This window comes from Pseudonaja textilis, chromosome 1 (genome assembly GCF_049901715.1).
Source record: "Pseudonaja textilis isolate UNSWEBS1 chromosome 1, rPseTex1.2, whole genome shotgun sequence".
Lineage (NCBI taxonomy): Eukaryota > Metazoa > Chordata > Lepidosauria > Squamata > Elapidae > Pseudonaja > Pseudonaja textilis.
This window is the reverse complement of record NC_141990.1, coordinates 101468371-101491343: the sequence shown is the minus strand read 5'-3', so window position 1 is coordinate 101491343 and position 22973 is coordinate 101468371. Positions and strand designations below refer to the sequence as shown.

The 22973-nt window shown below is 39.5% G+C and overlaps 1 protein-coding gene across 1 annotated transcript in view; it reads left to right on the top strand.

Moving 5' to 3' along the window:
* The window catches only part of CRYBG1 (crystallin beta-gamma domain containing 1), a 112232-nt gene that overhangs the window by 28646 nt on the left and 60613 nt on the right, over positions 1–22973 (top strand). The window contains exon 2 of the mRNA XM_026726663.2: positions 6779–6917. Within this exon, the coding sequence (XP_026582448.2) occupies positions 6779–6917 (139 nt within the window). The remainder of the gene's footprint in view (positions 1–6778; positions 6918–22973) is intronic.

Genomic DNA, 22973 nt, shown 5'->3' with positions numbered 1-22973 from the left:
GAAGTCAAGAGGAATAGAAAATAATTATTGGATAGTTAAAGGATGTTTTATTGACTGAATTGAATAGGAAGTAATTAAAGACAAAAGGAACTTGGTAAATCTCATAGAACAGAATCTTGCTCATGGGGAAAAGGTTTGCTGGAGAAAGATACTTTCTCCCTGCTGTTCATCAGTCAGAGCAGTGCAAATATACAGGAACAATTTGTGGTTTACAGAAACCTTACAGGCTTTTGGCAGAAGACAAGTTGTAGGAAAGTTTTAATAAAACTAAGATTGACAATACAACATCAAAGCTTTCTTGTCCTTCTGAGAGGATGTGAGATAAATATGTACATTTAATAACAGCCAACTTGCGGAGAGTGTACAGATCTGACAATGTGGAAGAGGTAGACTCTTCATCTTACAGTCATCTAATTTTATTGTTTTATGTTATGCCTTTTGAAAAAGCACCTTTGGGACTCTGTTATTTAGTCATATACCTTTCCCAAATTAGTAAAGAGGTTATTACATCTCTGAACAGAGCCACAAACATTCATTTGCACAAGCAGCATAAATAAATAAAAATAATTTATTTACATGATTATGATATATATAATCTTCTTGATATCAGTGAACATAGGAGTTATTTTGTTTTCAGGGTAAAAAGATAACAGTATAATAAAGTGTGATTTATTTTCATTTCAATGTGCAACCTGCGCAAACATATACAAATGCTGCTTGTGCATGTTTTAATATAAGCGGATTTTGAGCAAAATCATTAATACAATGACTTTTAAAGTGCTCTTTAATTCTTCAGTCTAACTTGTATAAATTGGGTATGGTGTTAAATGATGCTATGTATTTTACAGTATTTATTAAAGCTGTTTTTAACTTGTTTGGCTAATTGTGCTTCAGAAATATTCATTAATGCCAGGATATACTGTCCCTGGAGTTTCTGTTTCTAGTTTAGTGCTGCCTTTGAGCAAGGCTGATTTCAGGCCAAAAGCATGCTTTCACTGTGGTTAGGATAGCTGAGTATGAGTTATTTAGTTTCAGACTATTCATTTGACTCTTAGAAAACCATTTACAGTATAATTTGTCTTATCAGATAGCCATTGTTCAGGAAGCACCTTTTCTGGAAGAGCAGGCTGTTTTATCAAAATCCCAGTAAGCCTCTAAACAGCTTGTGTAAGAAGCTTGCTCAGCATCTGCCCACACTTACTTTTTTTGGCACCATATTTATCTCCTTTTTTACATGAATGCTGGCATTGTTTACATACGGGAGTCTTTTTTTAATGGTTTTACTGTATATTGTGTCAACACTGACAGCTATCTGGCAAAGTACCGTTAATTTTGAAAGTAAATACAAAATCATTAACTCTGGGGAGACAGTAAATAATGCTAATTGATTGAATAAGTGAAAAAGCTTATTTTACAAGGTTGGTACATTTGTGAGGGTAATCTTGGAAAGAAAAAAAACATTTACATAAATCAGTCAGCAAAATCAAGAACTCATCGAATGCATAACTACAAAGGTGCAATTAAAGCCCCTCCCTGGCCCAGACAATTTCAAAAATGCACACACCTTTTAGTGAAAATCCCATGGCAGTATTATAGTCATATGTCATCACATGATAGCAAGCAGGAGAATAGATGTCATTTAAAAGATACAATCAAGGAAGATATTTTTTTCTGAAAGCACCTTTAAAAATTCAAGAGTATTCTTAAAATTGTCTGGGAGTTGGAAAGCTGTGTCACCTATCACATGTAACGTGACAGACAATACATTCAAATTACTATTTCACACAGCATTCAACAGTCTCAGAGGATTTTCTGGTGAGAAAGTGTAATTTTCCTCCCCCCATCCCCACCCCAAAATCCAATGAATTGTAATATTTAATACATTGTGACAGCCCTACAATGGAAGACAATAGCAAACAACTGATTAATGCAGCAGATGTACAACCTGGTTTTATAAAGGCATGCAATGCCACCATGTGGCAAATGATGGGATTTAAATCTGTTTTTTTTTTCATAACAAGTTTGTTTTATTGTATTGTGGTGTGCTCCTTCAAGAAGCCCTATGTGTGTGTTTGTGGCTTTTTTTACCAAAGCACCTGAAGGCAGGACAAGAAGCAATGAATGGAAACTAATCAAGGAAAGAAGCAACTGAGAACTAAGAAGAAATTTCCTAACAACCAATGGAACTTCAGAAGTTGTGGGTGCTCCAACACTGGAGGCTTTCAAAAAGAGACTGGACAGCCATTTGTCTGAAATAGTATAGAGTGTCCTGCTCGTGAAGGGGATTGGACTACTAGAAGACCTCCAAGGTCGCTCCAAACTCTGTTATTCTTTGTTCTTTGTTCATAGCCGGACCTATTGATTCAGAATAATCCATCTTTTCAAGGACACTCTTTAAGTGATGATTAGATTTCAGATGCAGAGGATTCTACAGATTATCTAGAGTCACTTAAACAGATTTCAGGCCAAATCACAGTGTGAAGAGAACATTAGTTGCTTTTGTTGCTGAGGCACTCTGACCATATTTGTCTTCCCAAATCAGTGGATTTAGATTCTATTCATCACAATATCCTTCTAGACTGGCTGCAAGATTTGGGAGTAGAGGGCATTCTTCTGTGGTTTTACTTTTCTTTGTATCTACTTACAATCAGTGCTAACAGAGGGGGAAGATCAAATCTACATCCTGTCATGTTTTGGGCGTTGCAGTGCTCTCACTTCTGTTTAACATTTGACTCAGGTTTAATCCTGACATGACTGTGTGACTGCAAATATTATTAGGTCCCTGGCTCAGACACCACCTTAGAAATGGATTATTGCAACGTGCATGACATGGGGCTGCCTATGAAAACCATCCAGAGACTACTGCTCATCTAGAATGCAATGGCCCAGACAATGATGCCCATGCCTCATTTTGTCTATGAGGACTACCTTGGTTACTATAGGTAGTCCTCAACTTACAACAGTTCATTTAGTATCCGTTCAAAGTTACAGCAGCACTAAAAAGAGTGACCTATGACTGTGTTTCATACTAATAACCGTTGCAGCAGCTTTTCCCATGGTCATGTGATCAAAATTCAGGTGCTTGGCAACTAACTCATATTTATGATGGTTGCAGTGTCTTTGGGTCATGTGATCATCTTTTTTGACCTTCTGGCAAGCAAAGTCGATGGGGAAGCCAGATTCACTTAACAACTGTGTGGCTAGCTTAACAACCACAGTGACTCACTTAGCTGTTGCAAGAAAAGTCGTAAAACAGGGCTATACTCACTTAACCGATGTCTCACTTAGCAACAGAAATTATGGGCTCAATTGGTCATAAGTCCACTGCTTTTTTTGACTTCTTGGTGCAAACCATAGTGGCACAGGGCTAAAAAAATTTGGAATAGTGTTTGGCCTCTGTAGTTTCTATACATTCAGCAAGGATAGGCAGAATGGGTACACCTCAGATCCCAATAATCAAGCAATGTCATTTAGTGGGATCCAGGTAATAAGGCTTATTTGTCACACCTCTTGCATCTGGTATATCTCCCAGAGATCTGGATGGTTTCCATTCTACTGACTTCAGAAAGCTACTAAAAATCTGCTTAACTTCCCAGGCCTTGGATCATGGTGAAGATTGAGTTTGGGTTGGCTTTGGTTATTTTCAGATAATGATTTCTGTTCTATTCTTTTACCTTTTGTCTTTTTTAAAAATGTTTTTAGGTGTAAGCTGCCCAGGATCATTGGGACTAAAGCAGTGTATAAATTGTATACGTCAATCAGTCTAGATTTTTGTAACCCTGTTATTGTAACTCTTGACTTGGAATTATGGAAGTTGTGCAATCTAGTAGATTTGATGACACTACACTAAGGAAGGAAAGGAAAAACATGGTATAGGAAGCTTGAATAGGAATAGCTAAACACCAGAAGCAGAAATCTTGTTGTAAATGCAACCAAGAATAAGAGTTCCTCTGTAGGGACTGCCTCAAACATCAGTCAGAGACAAACTCTTCTCCAAATTAATAGAATTAGAAAGTTCTCACTGTCTAATAAGCAAGGAAACTGAGCAGGAGTTTAGAGGAACAGAAAGTAAGATCAATAAAGAACTGAAGAAGAAAATAGAAGGGGAGGAGAAACTGCAGCAGCTAGGGTTGGGGTCAAGGGACCAGCAGGTGAAGCTACTTCTGCAATTTGGCAATGTCATTAATGGCCTAGGAAATCCCTGCTAAGATACCTGGGATCTTTTTGATGATTTTTGGCATGGTGGTTTGTTGTTGGTCCTAAATTTGCAACAGTGTTATTCTGATTAATTGACCCATGGCTTTCATTACTGGTTATTATTTGTATATTTATTATTTATATATTTTTAAAAAATATTTGAAGCACAATTATGTTTTAATAGACCAATACAAAATTTTATCAAGGAAAAATATTACCCACCAAAACCTAACCTCAAAAATGCCATAAAATATATATTAATTCATTTATTAAAATTTATTTTCATTTCATATTATTGTATTATATTGCTACAATGCAGGTTTAATATTAGATATTCTATTTAACTTATTTTGTTATAGCAAAAACTAATTTTATGTACCACATAATGAACATTACTTTACCCTTTTCTATTTTTTTATAAAAATTCTAGGGCTTAAATACTCAGTGCTTAGTAGAATCAATTCACTAGATGGCAGACTTTACCAAATGTTTAAAGATTTCAATCTTCCTTGTTACATCCTAAGGATTGCTCCGCAAAGTTTTTCCAAAGCAAATTGTGATGAAAAGAAGGTTTCTCCTTGATATATCACATATAACTTTTTGCTACTTTGCAGATATTTCCCGCCAAAATATTCTTATCTGAAATTTTCTTTCTTCCGGTCAATAATCCATATTTTGCAAAGCTGAGTTGAAAGTAATATAAATATTTGATTAATTAACATGGTAGTAAAACATGCGGAGTATAGCTTCTTGAATTCTTTTCAACCCACTTTGGTTCTTATGATCAGAGTGATTTGGATTAATTCTGGATTAGTGAGCAGCATTTCTAACTGCTGCCCAATTGCCATTCTAAAAGAGGGAACATTTTCTGGATTTTTTCCCCATTTCCATTTGCCCAAACAGCACAGATTTACAAAGTCCAACTTTCTTTTGCTGGCTTCTTCTCCCATACCAAATCTGATGTTGTGCTATTCAGACACTAATCATGCTGATGGACATACAGATTTTTTTGGTAACATTCCATTAGTTTAAACGAAAAAGAAAATATCAGGAATGATCAGGCATGGGCATGTAATATCTGACAAGATTGGAGTTAGAAGTAACTACAGGTTTGCGTTTTGCAATATGAAAAAATAAAATTTGAAGTGCTGCATTAATTTAAAAACAATTAAAGAAAAGCAACTTTTATCATAAAGACAGTAAAATCAGAACTACAGCAGTCAGTCATATAAAATTCAGTTAACTCCTGTAAGAAGAAATTCAGAAGCATGTAACTGCTCAGCCACAGAATTAGTCTGCATTTTTGTTTGATATGTATGTAAGGTATGCATTTATTTTAGAGGGCCACCCAAATCCAGAAATACATAGATGGCATGCAATGTCAAAAGCAATAGAAATCAAAATAATCCCTTAAAACAGAAAAATAGCTGGATAGAAAGAGGCAGTGTCATGGTTTCTACATTCCAAAGCGGTTTCACCAAAAGTGGAAGATCTTCAGAAATAAGCTGACTAATCACTAAAGATATCTTAGACTGCTGAAGCACTAGCAGCTTCTAAAAATAATGTAACATAATGTGGAAATTTTAGACTCTTAATACTGAGAGAAGAAAATCTGGACAGATTCAGGAGCAGCCTGGGGAAAATCATTGGTTAGGGTTTCATTGGAATCTCTGAACAGTGATGGAAAATGAATAGTGAACTCTGCCCTCAAGCTGTGATGGAAAACTCAGATCAAATAAAAAGTAGCTTGGGGCTTTAATGTCAGCTGTTCCTGAGAAACATGATGAAAAGTAGTTTGCAACCAACCAAACAGCATGACTCTTTTAATGCCAAGAGAACAAATAAATTTTATGGAACAGTTGCAAGCATCTGATAGAGCTTACTTTGAGTATATGCTGTTTCATTCTCTATATCATCTTCAGTAAGTTTATACCCCCTTCAAGCCAAGCTCTATCCTTGCTCTCTTTATGGCACACCAAAGTTGTTTTCTTCCATAGTTTGCAAGGGGATTGCCATTATGTTTTACTATTTTTTTCCATATGGCGTTATCTTTTTTTCATGCTTTATCCTGTACTTTCTGCCATATTTTTGAGTGCCCAATCTAACCTAAAATCACGACTTTGCAAACACTTTTATCTTTGCAGGGATAAACTGCACGGGACAGCTTTGGTTTTAACTAGCCTTCTAAATATCAGTAGGTCTGGCTGACTTCCCTACAAATGAAATTTCATTAGACCAATGTTGCCATGGGAAAGTTCTGCTAGTGTTTCCCATAATCAGCCTAACATCTTTAAATTATGGGATCTAGATAGGGCTTGTTTTGTGCAAACAGAAAGAGGATGTGTACAGCACTGAAGAACAAACTGAGGAAATTACTATAATTTGGTGGATTGAATTATCTGCATAATCTAAAGAATTGATTATCATAAACTGCCTAATAACTGCTTTGTGGTAAGGCATTTCATGCTCTTGCTTGAGTTTTCAAAAAACTTTAAACAAAAAAACTTTAAACTTTTATATAATTCAATATAAATGTAATACTCCAGCTTCTCTTAAAACAAATTTTTAATCTGTTTTTCAGCTATTTTGACATGCCTGATATGCACTTTGTGGCTCAGGAAAAACAGCAACCTCTGGTTCCAACAGAAAATTCACAGTTTGCTTATGGTATCTCAATGGATTCAATATCTTCGACTACATTGCCAGCCTCATTTACAAAGGTAAAATTCAATTAAAAGTATTTGTACTACATTTTATTACAGAAAGAAAATCTCTGAATATATTCTAAATTCTGAAATAACTTGTTTTGACAGAAACAAAAGAAGCCATCTATTTTTGTCATTTGCATAATATAAAGTACAAAAAATTCATAATTTTTCATCTGTTGTGTGTTTTTGTATTGCTGCAGTTGAAGCTGAAGTAGTCATTGACTGATAGGACATTGAAGGAAAGGAAATTTTAAAATGTTTTTTCCATTTTTTCGCACAAATGAATTATTGTGATAGATTTAGATGGAGGAATTGGTATATTATTCATCTAATGTCTATTCTTATACAGTCCTATGAAATTAATTGATTGGGTTGGCTTACATCTCCACTGTAAACATTGTTTTTGTACTCATATCATCTTATTTATATAAATATGTCAGGAAGTAAGCAGGAACAAAGAGTACTGATTATTTCTCTTCTAGTATGGAAAATAAGTGTGTAATTATCTTAAAATATATTTATGATAAGTTTTAAAACTGGCTACTGTTGAGGTATTCTCCATTAGGAGAATGAGTGCACTCAGGGAAACCTAGTGAGAATGATGTTGAATAAACCTGACCAGCATACAGATACACTGAATAGTAAAATGTAGGTTTTACTTCCAGTAAATGGGAAAACAAAGTCCAACAAACAGTCCAAATCATACATGGTTAAAGCAGTTAGTATCAGTCTAGGGATAATCCAAAAATGAAGTCAAGTATCACAAACAGAGCTCAGTAAACAGAGTTTGCTAACAGTTGCAAAACTCACAGCAATCCAAGTAGAATGATGATCAGGCAATATGGCAAAACAGGAAATGCAAGGAGAACAAACCAGGTTTCTGGGTCCATCTTATGGCCGTTGGAGGAACCTCAGTCAATCACACTTACAGTATTCTCTTAAAGATCCAGTGTTAAATGACTATCCTGGTTTATATATTTCCAACCCAACTGTTAGGTGACTATCATTCCTAACAACTACTTTGCTTTTTGCTGGAAAATTAAGCCATAAACATAACAAAAAGAAGACTGCATAGAAACTAATTTGTAATGCTTTTCAAAGTGTAGTACTTTTGAAAACAGGAGACAGCAGAACAAACGACGACCCTCATTCTGTCAAGGACCTTGGAGTAATCATATCAAATGATCTACATGCCAGAGCTCAGTGTAACAGCATTGCCCAAAAAGCATTAAGAGTTGTAAATCTAATCTTATGAAGCTTCTCTGGTAATATTGAATTGATAATTAGGGCATACAAAGCCTTTGCTAGACCAATACTCGAATACAGCTCATCTGTCTGGATATTGGACATTAATACAATTGAGCGAATCAAGAAGTACTTCACAAGAAGAGTACTACACTCCTTGCTCGCAACAGAATACCCTATATCACCAGGCTTGAAATTTTGGGCTTGGACAACCTAGAACAGTGATGGCTAACCTTTTCATTGTCACGTGTCAAAAGTGCACCCATAATGGAATGTGTGCATGACCTCCCCACCCCCCATGCATGTCGTGTGACCCCCGCATGTGCACCGTCCCCTGTGCATGTGTGCATGCCTCCCGTGCATGAATCTCCCCCAGCATGTGCGGCAGATACCCAACAATCAGCTGGCTGGCGGGGGGCAAGTGAGCATGCACAGTGGATCAGTTCCAGGCAACAGCTCGCGTGCTGGCAGAAATAGCTCTGCATGTCACTTCCAGCATGCATGCCATAGATTCGCCATCGTGGACCTAGAACTAAGCTGCCTACGGTTGGACCTAAGTGTAGTACACAAAATTATCTGCTACAATGTCCTACAAGTCAATGACTACTTCAGCTTCAATCGCAACAATACAAGAGCCCATAACAGATGAAAACTCAATATAAACCTCTCCAAACTTGATTACAGAAAGTACGTCTTCAGCAACAGAGTGGTCAATGCCTGGAATGCACTACCTGACTCTGTTGTTACATCGTCAAACCCCCATTCCTTTAACCTCAAACTATCTACTATTGACCTCACCCCATTCATAAGAGGTCTGTAAGGGGTGTGCATAAGTGGACAATTGTGCCTACCGTCCTGTCCTGTTGTCCCCAATTATTCGTATCTATTTCCTGTATTCATATTCATGTGTATTCTTATACCTATTATCTTGTAAGCGATTGACAAATAAAAGAAATAATAAATAAAAAATGAAGCATGCAGGATAAAGGTTGATTCTTTCACTGGAAGCTCATCTATATATGTATCATCTGTCACTTTACAGTACAAAAACCTGTATGGCTTGGTGAACTGCATTTTTATATTATGCATGTCTTCAGCTCAGAACTAACATGAAGTGGGAATTATAAACATTTAAGCAGTTGTTTTTATAGTTTGAAGACTCCTACCTTGTTCATGTCTTGCATATGTACATTATGTTGATCTGGAATATAGAAAACGGCTCCATGTCTTTGCGATAATAAGAGACATTTAATATGAAGCTTGTTCTGTGGAACTTCTAAACAGGTAAATGCTTTTCAGAGAATTTTGGTAGTTGGGAAAGACTTTAAAGATGGACTTTCTCTTCGGAACACTTGGTTGGATAGCAAGTATATTTTCTGATTCTTTTTTCATGCAGCAAGTAAATTTTTGATTATTATTATAACACAGTTTATATGATCAGTTTGATTGATTGATTATGAGCCATTGACTCGTTTCCAATTCCTAACAACCACTTACATAGATTTTCTCCATAGTGAACTGTTTGTAAACTGGTCTTTCAGATCTTCTAACATTGTACCCATTGTCACTTTACCTGGGTCCACCCACCAGGCTACTGTTCATTCTCTTCTCTTTCCTTCCAGCTTTCTCAGCATTAGAACCATTTCAGGAGAGTTTGGTTTTGCATAATGAGTCTGAAATAGGAAAGTTTGAAAGTTTAAAAAATGAAAGTTTAAAGAACTTGTTGTAAAACGTTGATCAAGACGTTGTGCGTATCTTTTCATTATTTTAGATGTGTAATTAAATATCAGAACCTGAAATTCCAGGGTGATAATTCTATACAATTAATTTACATATTGTAATATACTGCATTCTTTCCTTAAAAACTATAGTTTTTGTGTCACTTTTATTTCTGTTTTCAGCATTTCTTGCACAAAATACCCCAAAAAGCTCGTTGTGTAGTTCATAACAAACAGATGCACTATGTTTTCTTTTGTTGGCAAACCAGATCAAGACTACTTTCAGTTTTCCAAATAATACAATGAAATAGGCAGTTGTCACATCCTTGCTTTTTGATGTAATAAATGTTTACCTCCAAATGTAAGTTTCCTTTAATTTTGCCCTATCATTGTTCTTGTTTATTTAACCTACCTATGACATCAGTATTTTGTATGATCTCCTTATGGTATGCCAAAAGTTCCAGGATTCCTCCCAATGTTATGATTTTGGCTGGATGAGTGACTTCCCAAGGTGGCCAGACTAATGTACTTTTCATATTTCAATCCAAAGCTAGGTAAATATTGTATCTAGCAGAAGATGAGCACAGCACAGGACTTATTTTATGTATTTAGTTATTAACATAATTTCTATACTGTTCCAATACTCATCATGGTATATTTCTAAGAATCTCGAAACAAAATTTTAAAATATAAGCAGTACATAATAAATTATAATTTTCTAAATTTAACAGCCTAAGGCAGGTTTAGTAGAAAATTTAAGTCATTTGTGGCAGTGCTTTTATTGGGCACTCTGTGCTTCTGGCTATACTTTATTATGGTCAATATCTAGCTTTCTTTTTATGTATACTGAATTTTCATCAGGTCTTTGTATCTATTGACCAGAAATTCTGTGGAGATCATTTGTGCATTGCAGTAAGATAAAAATAGGTAAAGCTCAAGGTAGTGTATTTAATGTTGATATACCTATATCAACAACCACAATTGGGACCAGAATTTCCATTTCTAAATAATGCAGTTGTAAAGTGTGACGTCACATGATCATATCGCTCAACAGCGGTAATCACAGCAATCCCCATTGCTGTTGTTAACCAAATTCCATCAGACTTTAGCTGAGGACCAATTACAGACTTGGTCCCTCGAGACTCAAGTCTTAGTGAGGTGCCCCATCTTAAATTCTCCCTCACCCATCTACTCCCCCATCTCTACCCTTTTGGTTGCCTTGCACCCTGCCTTGCAGGGCAGTAAGTTGCATTAGAACTGAGTAGCTCTGGAGATGCTTGTCACACTGAAGATCAGAGGCCTGTTGGGGCACCACAGGTCTGAGACTGCAAGACACCCTTGAGCCTCAGTGCAGTGCAAAGTTGCAGGCACCCTTGGAAACCTCAGCCATCCCAACAGCACAGTACAAAGCCACAGTGCCTGGAAAGCCCCAGCCACTCCAGCAACACAGTGCAAGGCCAAAATGTCCCTGGATGCCCCAGCAGCCTGGTGCAAAGGTACAGTGACCTGAGAAGCACCAGCTGCCCAAACTGTGTGGTACAATACCATAGCCACCCCGAAAAACTTCAACCACTGCAACCTAGTCCCAGCTGCCCTTGACACCTTGCACTCTAAAAATTATTTGTTCTCCAGCTGATCTTCACAGGTTTGCTGCTCCTGCTGCTGTTGAAGCATGCCCACCCTAACCCTTCACAAATCAACTGCTGGACACATGAGGCCATCACCCCCACGTTTTGCAAGGAAATCACCTGGATGGAGGAGTTAGGTGGTTTTCAGCTCCCCTTTACGAACATGTTGCCAAACGTCTGAATTTTGATCACATGACTGCAAGGGCACTCCCGAACTCCGACATTTGGAGATGACATAGAGCAGTGATGGATAACCTTTCCGTCCTTGTGTGCCAAAAGTGTGTGTGCCAGCATCCATAAGGCAATGCACGTGGAGGAGCCCACACCCCTGTGCATGCGTGCATGACCCCTCATGAGTGCACAGCACATCTCTGTGCATGCATGCGTGACCACCGTGTGCCCTGCATGTTCTTCCACATGCACGTGTGTCTCCCACACCTGACCCCCCCATATGCGCAACAGCTACCCGATGATCAGCTGGCAGGCAGGTGGCATGTGTGCATGTGCAGTGGGACCAGCTCCAGGGCTATGGCTTGCGTGCCAGTGGAAATTGCTCTATGTGCCACTTCCAGCACATGTGCCATAGGTTTGCTATCACGGACATAGAGCATTAATTAGAATTCACATCTTATCAATTGGTGAGCAAAAGCTGGTTGGGTAGCAGACTGCTTTTCCAAAGGTAACCAAGATTGCCAGAAAGGATTACTTCTTGTGCTGAGAGATATGTAAAGTTCTTATAATGCTCTTAAAACTCAAGCATTACTCAGGTAGACTGACAGTTAAGACTCTAGAAATGATTCTGAATGATTTAGCAGTCAAGTTTTTAGCTTTTAATAACATGATTAATTCTTCTAAAGTATTGTTATATTATCTGTTTTACTATACATGTAAACGTTATGCCACACATTACATTATTATACATTATCTTTGATTTGTGGGTTGAAATATTATATTTATTGATTGATAATTATATTACATTATTATACATTCAGTAACATATTATCTATTAAATTATATATTTAAGTAAAGGTACAACATTAAGCAAGCTATGCATGTAAGCATTATTTTAATACAAAAATTTGTAGGGTTTCTCATTTTGTTGCAAACAGCATATTTAGTCTTCTCATGTGTCATTATGAGATGAAATCAATTTTGTTAGTAGCTTTAATATACTTTAAGATCCTCTGTACTTAAGTTTTTCCTTATTAATGAGATACTAGTTTAGGAAAGTAAAACTATTTTCAACATGATTTTTCATTCTACTGAGTTTCATTTATCCACAGGATGCACTATAGGTGTGGTACTGGTTTGTTACATATCATGTTGCATACTAATGTGATAGCCTGCATTAAAATCACATTATTTGGTATTGCAGTGCTTATTTTGTGTGACCAAGAACACCATTTTATTAAATGGTTCTATTTGAGATGTATTTTAATAGCACTTTTAATACAAATAGTTACCACCATTTTAGGCAATGCCCTAATTATAGCTCATCGGGCTCTTGCAATATTGTTTTCCCTGGGGCATGTTTGAGTCATGGCCTTCATCTCAACTCCACCCTATCAGTGAGAAAAGCTTAAGTCATTTTTATTTGCATTGGTGTTTAAATAGAGTTTTTCCTCTAAGAACAGCATTCAATAATATCTGCTAGTATGCAAAATATCTGCTAGTATGCAAAAAAAACCTTATGCAGAGATGAAGTTAGGTGACCGTAGTGGGTGTGTCTTATTATTTTAGGCTGATGTGTGGATGCTCCCTCCTCTCTGATTCCTTTAGATCTGCAAAGCAGTGGACCTCTGCTGACTATTTCTTACAATAAGGGCAATGTCTTACTATACAGGTAGTCCTCAACTTACGACAACAATTGAGCCCAACATTTCTATTGTTAAGTCAGATGTTTGTTAAGTGAGTTTTGCCCCATTTTACAGTCTTTCTTGTTACAGTTGTTCAGTGAATCACTGCAGTTGATAAGTTAGTTACCCAGTTGTTAAGCGAATCTGGTTTCCCCATTGAGCTTGTTTGTTAGAAGGTCGCAAAACCCTGGAACACAGCAGTGGTCATAAGTATGAACCAATTGCCAAGCATCTGAATTTTGATCATGTGACCATGGGGATGCTGCCAAGGTTGTAGCTGTGAAAAGAGGTCATAAGTCACTTTTTAAAGTTTAGTTTACTTTATTGTCATTGCATCTCGTACAACAAAATCAAGCACCATCTTCAGTGCACATCATGACCATGACCATGAAAATAAACACAAACACACACCCTTCACTCTTCACACATTGAACTGGAAACCCCCGACACCACACCAACACTGCACTATACAGCAGAATTCAAAAGAGCTACTGCCCTGGGATAGAAGCTGTTTTTCAGCCTATTTGTCCTTGTTTTTATTATCCTGTACCGTCTGCCAGGTGGTAATAGTTCAAAAAAAGGGTTCCCAGGATGAGATGGATCTTTGAGAATGTTTTGAACTTTCTTAAGGCAGCTTTCAGTGCCATTGTAACTTTGAATGGTCACCAAATGAACTGTTGTAAGTTGAGGACTACCTGTACAGCACAATATCACAAATGGATATCATCGCTTGCGAGCCTTTCAAAGTAGTCAAGATTAGGCAGGCCACACCCAAATTCACATGATATATAAAAGCAGGTAGACAGGAAGCACAGTAAGATTCTGTAAGATTCTGTAATTATAGCCAATCTTAATACAAATAATACTTTGTAGTGTTTGTTTCTCGTCTTGTTTTGTAGGGCTGACAACAGGAGTTGCTAAGAGTCTTGGAATCTATTTTCTTTTGTTAGCATCCCCCATCTCTGAGTCAAACCTACATTCCATCACTCCATTTTATAGAATGGTAGAAAGTGATGGTTTGTAAGAATTGCACAATAATACTAGTCTAAACAATACAAGCAAGTGGTGTAAGATGAGGCACGAATGGCATAACAGGTGAATGATGGAATCTCTCTTTCCCCTCTCCCTCCCTCTCTGTCTCTCTCACACACACACACAAAATAAGGAAAATGAAAGAGGTTTGAGATCTTAAATAAATGTGCTGCTTGTGATTCAAATCTATTTGTGAATCCGAACAATGATTTTATAAACATGCTTTATTTAATTTGAATTGTGACAAGTTGAGGCACTGAAGCAAATGCACAAGAAACCTAGAGATGATGGATGGAATGCTATGCAATTAGACCAACCTCATTCCTGCTACGATGTCATGATTGGCAGATGTCTTTCCCACCATCTGGTAATATGCTGAAGGAGGACTGCAAAAGTGTTCAACTGGTAAATTTGCATTATATATGAATAATCCAAATGACACCATCCAGGAGCAAATCAGGAGAGAGGCAATAAAAACAGGACAAGGATTTGGAGTTGCTGGCAATAAATTCCACGTTGATAGTTTTTGCTAACTCACATATATTAGATCACATTTTAACTTCATGGTAGGGAAAGGTCCTTAAAGGAGGCATTGTCTCTTTCAACTTAAGGAATGTCATTTTTAAAACAATATTTGTAATTACTTTTAGATGAGTAAAGAGTAAAAAGAGTAAAAGAAAAATATTTCCTAATTCTCAAAAAGATATAAGCAAACTGTTTGATGAACCCTTTCCTGTTTGATGGTGAGCCCCAGCAATCTGCAAGATTCAACTGAGGTTGTTCCTGAAGGCCTGGTGCATTGTGCAACTAAAACTTTAGTTACTGCCTCCAGTGATAAGACAGCGGAGGTTTTGGATTATGTTTTTGTGGTTTTTCTCTGCTCTCAGGGCTTTCCTTGTTTTACAAAAGAGGTGAGGGAGATAAATGGAGAAGAGACACTTAGAGTGGTTCTGGAGAAGAAACTAAGATCTTGAATCTAATTAAGCACGAGCCAAACCATTAAAGGCATACTTTATGGCAACAAAACTTCAGCATATTTTCACTCTTATTGCATCTATAGACTGCCATCCAAACTGCTTTGTTTAGAGCAACTTGGTTCCTCCTCAACAAGGCAAAAGTAGAGATTCACTTGTGAGGATTATATCCTAGGCATCTATCAGATAATTTGAATTCACTCAAAATTTGGGTTTGATCATGAAGCAGGTACATGGAGTTCACTGAGACCTGTTCTTGCTTGGCTACCTGGGAATTTGATCCCATTAGTCTTGAGAAAGTACAGAAGTTTCTTGTGTTATTAACTAATTCGGTAGATTTCCTGAGCAGTGACACACAGTTGTGAAATCAGCCTGGAGATGGGGCAGTCCTGCCAATGCTTAAGGGCGCAATAGTTTAGCCCCTTATGAAGAAGCTGTGATGACCCGGGGTGGGGCACAAAAATAACAAAGTCACCAAAGTAGATAAATTCCCTTTAATGCCTCCAACTTGGCCCCCGATGTCCAGTTATCCTCGACTGGAGATCAAACTCTTCCAAAAACAGTCTACAAAAGGAAGAAATGCAATCCGAACTGAAAGTAAAGATAATTAGAAATAAAAAAACCAACACAAACCACGCTGAAGTAATTAACACGACAGGCCAGGATGATAAATTGCAGACTTCCAAAAGATAATGCAGCACCCACAGTTGGGAGGACGCCAAAACCCAGATAAGCCTTGACAAAGATAATGCATGCTTTCCTTCCAGCAACTTTGCCATGCACAGTTTGCCCTTTTAAACAGTCTTCCCAGCTGCAGCCCATGAAGGGGGTCAGGGTCCCCTCCTCCCCTGCAAACCATGTTGCTCCCTTATCCATTCTTCCCTGCGTGCCCTAGGTTGAAGATGGGGTGGGCTTGGGTCTTCCTCTGAATGCCCAGCTGGCCTGTGCCCTTCCCCAGTTTCCTCCACAGGCACCGGAGCCACATTCCCACTCCCTGTCAGCTGTTCCGCCTCTCTCAGAATCAGATTCCAACTGGGGCATGACAGAAGCCATTAAGAGATGGTCCATATTGGACAATTTCTGTCCTGTCTCCAACCTCTATTTTTGAGAAAGTTGTTGAGAATATGGTTATGCTGAGGTGTTACAGCCTCAGGGTCTCTTAGTCGGATCTTAGACCTGTGCTTGGGATCAAAATAGTATTGAATGAGTTTGTGATAACCTCTGATATAAATTGATGGGGATCATGATATCTTTCTGACCAGCTATATGCTTTAGAATTGGGGTGGGGGGCATGGTGTTTTAGTGATTTTCCTTCTTAGAAAGAAGGTAAACTACAATTGAGAAAAAGAAAGAACTACAATTGAATCGTCCCTTTCCATAGGGGTTCTTTATCTAACTTTACTGGCAATGGCACGTAAAATAGGGTTTTAAAGAAATTCCAAAAGCTTGACTCAGTCTGGAAAAGTCATTCTCCCATGAGCTGTTCAGAGCATCCAGAAGTAGGAGGTGCTTCAGTCTCTTCTGGAAAGGCTGGGCTTAAAACTCCAGGATGCTCCTCCTCCTCCATGGGACACCTCCCCAGCATCCCCCAGTTTTAGCTCAGCCTTCATGGTAAGAGGTTGTGCACTCCCTGACTCGAATGGTTTTCTGATTCAGGTTTGCTCTTGGGTTATTTCGGCTTGTAAAAATCTTCCCCAGTTAATTTGGCGTTTTCAAGGCTTGTGCCTCTATTAGGTTGCCTCGATCAGTTTAAAAACAGTTTCTTTGTAACTAGCAGAGCCTGCCACTTCGCAGGCAGCCTGAGGCAGCTGCCTCAGGCAATTACCTGATCTAACTTTCCGATCGTCTTCTCTGCGATCGTAGTGGAGCGCTCGCAGCCGCGGCTCACTTCACCTTGCCGTTTCGTCTGACAGGAGCATTTATCTCACAAGTTAGAGCATCAGCAGCAGCGGCTCGTTAGACTGATCAGGCATTAGCAGCGGAGATTCTGGCTTCCTGCCTTTTTCAACGGCTGGCTCAAGTTCGCGCCTAAATATCACAGGCGCCATTCCCCGCTGGTTTCCCTTTTGGGGGACCAGGACAGTACCTTCCTACTTCGTTCTCCCTGGGTTTAGTTCTCCCTTGTCTGGCTGATGTTGGAAAAGCACCTCTTTAAATCTTTACTTTTCAAGGCAAAGAACACCGCTAAACTAGGCACATCAAACCCTCATCCATTGTCAACAGGGTCTCAGGATGAATCTGAGGATCTAATATTCTCACAACTGGCTAATGAGGCGGAAACTATTCCTGTCCCTCGTATGTTTGCTGAATTAGTACAAAATCAATGGGCATCAGCATCATACCCAGCCCCAAAGGGTACGATAAACGATATTATAATTTGTCACCAGAGTTTTCAAATTTTCTCAAAACGCCGGAGGTGGATGAGCCCATTGTGGCACTGGCCTCTTCTTCAACCTTTCCCAATTAGGCCAAGGAAGCCCTGAGACCGAAAGAAAAGAGAGCAGAGTTGGCACTCTGTAGGCCGCAAGTTTCTGACGCCTGGGCCATTAGGGCAGCTACAGCTGCATCCTTTTTTACACGGTCCTCCCTACGATGGCTCTTCCACTTGAGGGATACATTTCTGGCATCAAATGTCAGAGCCCACCAGGACAGAGCTAAGATAATTGCAGCGGCAGAATTCTCCACTGATGCCACATTTAATACAGTCAAATTCTCGTCTAGGGCCATAGCATCTCACGTATCAGCACGGAGACTGTTATGGCTCAGACATTGGCAGGCGGGTACCAAGCATAAATGTAAGCTGACATCAGCCCCAATATCGGGGAATAAATTATTTGGCAGTGTCTTAGAGCCCCTCCTTATAGAGAATAGAAACAAGAAAAAAGTGCTTCCCCCTCTTTTTCGGAGATCTGAAAACAGAACACCCCAGTCATTTTGAAGGGGTTCCTTTCGGCCCTACTATCAAGGCCCATACCTTCCCAGATCTCAGAGAACATCAGGCTACCGGCCCAGTTTTAGACAGGATGGGTCTGAATCTTCCCATAGAGGTCAGTGGGGAGGTCAAAACAGAAGAAACCCCAGAGGTACCGGAGTCCAATTTTTTTGTCACCCCAAGTGAGTCCTTGACAGCAGTTCCCATTGGAGGGTGGCTAAAATTGTTTGCTGATCAATGGGACAGCTCCACCTCTAATGCGTGGGTCAGGGACACTGTTAGGTTTGGTTTGGCACTAGAGTTTCAATCCTCCCCCCCAAACTTTTCCATTAGAAGCCCTAGGTCCACGGACCCCATTAAGAGGGCGTTGATGCAGGAGGCTATCAATCACCTTCTATATATTCGGGCCGTTAGAGAAGTCCCATCTGAACAGCAGGGTCAAGGCTGTTACTCTCTATTGTTTGTGATACCAAAGAGTTCGGGGGGCTGGAGAGCAATTCTGGACCTCAAACATCTGAATAGATCATTGGTTTATTGAAAATTCAAGATGACTACTCTCCAGTCCATCCTGCTCAACATCATAGAGAACGATGTCCTGACCCCTATAGATCTCACAGAGGCTTATATACATATACCAATTAGACCTGCTCACTACAAATATCTTAGATTTTGCTATTGCGATCGGCACTACAAATATATCACCCTACCATTCGGTCTGGCTTTGGCCCCTATGACTTTTACAAAGGTCCTAGCAGCTTTGGCTGCCGCCCTCAGGATCAAATCTATTCGTTTACAATGTTATCTGGATGATATTTTAATTTTATTCATCTTCCAGACACCAAGCAAATTTGGATACCAAGATTACTCTGGAGACCCTTCAAGGTCATGGCTTTTCCATAAATTGGGATAAAAGCCATTTGACCCCCTCAACTAGGTTAGTTCACTTAGGCGCAGTGATAGATACCGTGGAGGGCAAGGTCTTTCTCTCTCAGGACAGGTTAAACAGTATCCAGTCTTTGGGCAGAGAGATCAGAGCCTTAAAGCAGGTTTCCCTGGCAGTGCTGTCTCAACTGTTAGGGAAACTTATTTCTTGTATTTCCACTGTACCTTGGGCTTGATTCCATTCTAGAGAGCTACAATGGTTCCTGCTGCCTTTCCAGCGATCCAAAAGATCCCACGTCCGGATAAAGGTACCGCACAATGTTCTCCAATCGCTCTGTCGGAAAAAAGGATAAACAAGGGGTGTCCTTTCAAGGAACCTCACAGGGTAATGATCACAACCGATGCCAGCCTGATAGGATGGGGAGCTCATTTCCAATCCCACACTGCGCAGGGAATTTGGACTATTTCTGAACAATCACAAAGCATCACAAAGCATGGCCTTACGCAGTTTTCTGCCCCTTTTCCAATCACGCCACATTCTGGTCTTGACAGACAATATCACAACCAAGGCCCACATAAACAGACGGGGGTACCCATTCCAAACTTCTGATGCAGGAGACGGCCAAGTTGTTCAAGTGGGCCGAGGCCAATCTGTTTTCGCTCAAGGCAAAACACATAGGGGCCTTGAACACACAAGCAGACTGGCTCAGCAGAGCCATGATAGATCAGGCAGAGTGGCGCCTACACCCGTCTGTCTTCCAGGAAGCAGTGTGGAGGTTTGGGCAATGGGTGATCGATCTATTTGCTTCTCCTCTCAACACCCAATTGCCTCGGTATATTTCAAGGTATCCAACTCAGGGGGCAGAGGCCATCAACACCCTGCGATGTCAGTGGCCTCCCGGACTTCTATATGCGTTTCCTCCACTCCCAGTAATACCCAGGTTTATCCAGAAGTTATTGGAGGAACGAGCGGAATTGATATTGGTCGCCTCTTACTGGCCCAGACGAACGTGGTTCACAGACTTATGGACCTGTCGAGAGAACAACCTTGGAAAATTCCACCATCAAAGGTTTCCCTCTCCCAAGGGCCGATACTTCACCCGGACCCACAATGGCTCAGTCTAGCCGTATGGAGGTTGAGCAGAGTTGTTTAAGGGCCCAACAAATTTCAGAGGATGCTTTTGCTACCATTCAAGCATCAGACAGTCCTCAACAAATCGTATATACGAGGCCACGTGGTCAGCTTTCTGTTGCTGGTGCTGGGGGTCTGAGATCGATCCAACTGCCCCATCAATAGGACAATTATTGGACTTTTTACAGGAGGGCCTATGTCCAAATACTTTACTCAGACAGGTGGCAGCTTTAGCCTCGGTGATAGCCTGGAGTGACCTTCACCCCATAGTGCACCATCCACATGTCCGCAGCTTTCTTAAGGGTGCTGCAAACTTACAACCTCCTGTAATTCACCGCTATCCCACCTGGGACCTCAACAAGGTGTTAACCGCACTTACAATTGGCCCGTTCGAGCCTTTAAGAACCATTAGTCTCAAATTCCTGACATATAAGGTGGTTTTCTTGATTGCAATCACGTCAGCAAGGAGGATTTCCGAACTGGCGGCATTGTCAATGAGAAAGAACCTGTGCGTGTTTCGTGCAGACAGAGTGGTTCTCAGATTGGATCCATCGTTCACTCCTAAAGTAAATTCAGCCTTCCACAGAGCACAGGAGTTGGTGCTTCCAAATTTTTGTCTGAAACAATCTCATAGACTGGAGCATCAATGGCATCGACTTGACGTTCGAAGGGCCTTAAGCATCTATCTAGACTGCATGGTGACATTTTGAACATCTGAGGCTCTATTCCTATCCTTCAATCCATCCACTTTAGGACACAAGGTGTCGTCGATGACCATTGGTAGATGGTTGAGAGCCACCATAGCTAAAAGCTACAAATGCCAGTCCATCTCAGTTCCTAAGGGCAGTCCACTCAACAAGGAGTGCGGCAACATCAGCAGCATGGGCCACAAGGGCTTCCATAGATGAAATTTGCAGAGCGGCAACTTGGGCTTCACCATCAACCTTTGTCAGAAATTATAAAATTGATGTCTATGCCTCAGCAGACGCTTCATTTGGCAGAAGAGTCCTGCAGAGGGTCCACAGAGTTTAGGAGTGGATTTCGATCCAGACAGAGTCCCTCCCTTAGGACAGGCCAAGCTTTGGTATGTCCCACTTCTGGATGCTCTGAACAGCTCATGGGAGAAAGGGCGTTGGTACTTACCTGATACGCCCGTTCTCTGTGAGCTGTGAAGAGCATCCAGCCCCACCCATTTCTTTCTGTCTGGGGGGTTCCATTCCAGTCAGGGATCCAGATTAGGTAATGAGTTCCGAACTTTGGCACTCAGTCTTTGAAAAACTGGGGGACGCTGGGGAGGTGTCCCATGGAGGAGGAGGAGCGTCCCGGAGTTTTAAGCCCAGCCTTTCCAGAAGAGACTGAAGCACCTCCCACTTCTGGATGCTCTTCACAGCTCACAGAGAATGAGCGTATCAGGTAAGAACCAACGCCCTATATCAAGACTAAATCCAAAATTATTCCAGATTTTAAAGTAAGATTGAGGAACCTGTGATCCTCCACCTATTGCTAAATTCCAAGATATTGATGCAACTCTCAACCAGCAAGCTCTCTAATGAGGAATGCTAAAAAATGTAGATCAACAACATCTGTTGAACTGTCCCTCCTTTGAACGTATAATCATTATTTTGATATAGACATGTAAATGAACTGGAAAGCAGTTAATATAATCAAGTTGCCCTGTTTCATTTAATAGAACTGCAGGTGCATCAACAAGAATTTTCAAATATTTTCAAATGCAGGCCATGCATTCATTATTTACATTCATATAAGCTGATAAACAATACTCTTATCTAAAGACGTCAATTTACAATATCTAGACCATGATTATATTACAACAATAAAATAATATAATTTTAGAGAATTAGTAAATCCAAGCAAGAACTTATAGTTGTGAGTATGGGGAGTCAGGCCAATATGAGATACCAATGGCATAATGAAAACATTTGTACATCTGCTTCATTTCACAGGAGAGTTGCTATAATAAAGCTACATTTGTTTTTTTTTAAATTTATAGAAAGATAATTATAAATAATTGGAACACTGGTTTTAATATCTGTATTTTATAGGTGACTGACAAAGTTCTAATATGTGGTCAAAGGCTCAAGTTCTACTAGGTTTGATTCATTACAGTCGTTTATATTCGTATAACAAACAATTTTTTCTAAAAAGTTTTACAAATGAGTCAAAGATAATTAGACTTAAATAAGCTTCTCATCAAGAATGGGTCCTTCAGAAGTGCTTCACTTGCTTTCTATGACGATGCCTCTATGAGTCCCCTCAGGAAGCTTTTTTCACAAAAGAAATTATGATGAAGCCAGACTGATTGACCTGCAGTAAATAAAAAGATAAAACTAGAAACTTTTCTTTTGGGTTTAATGGAAAAAGACTTGATTTTTTTTTTTTTTGGAACTTTGATGTTATATATGTTGATGGCAGTAAGATCACTTAATACACAAAAATGGAAGGATACTTTGATCCTGAGAATGGAAAAATGGCTGCAAAAGTTAACGGAGTTAGCAGAGATGGCTAAAGCGACTGCTTTGATAAAAGAAAGGAACATAAGTATTTTTGTTTCTACGTGGAAACTGCTTCTAGACTTTCTACTTGAGGTGCAAAAAAAATGAAACTTTGATTTTGGGTTTTACCAATTAGATAGATTTGTTGATATAGAA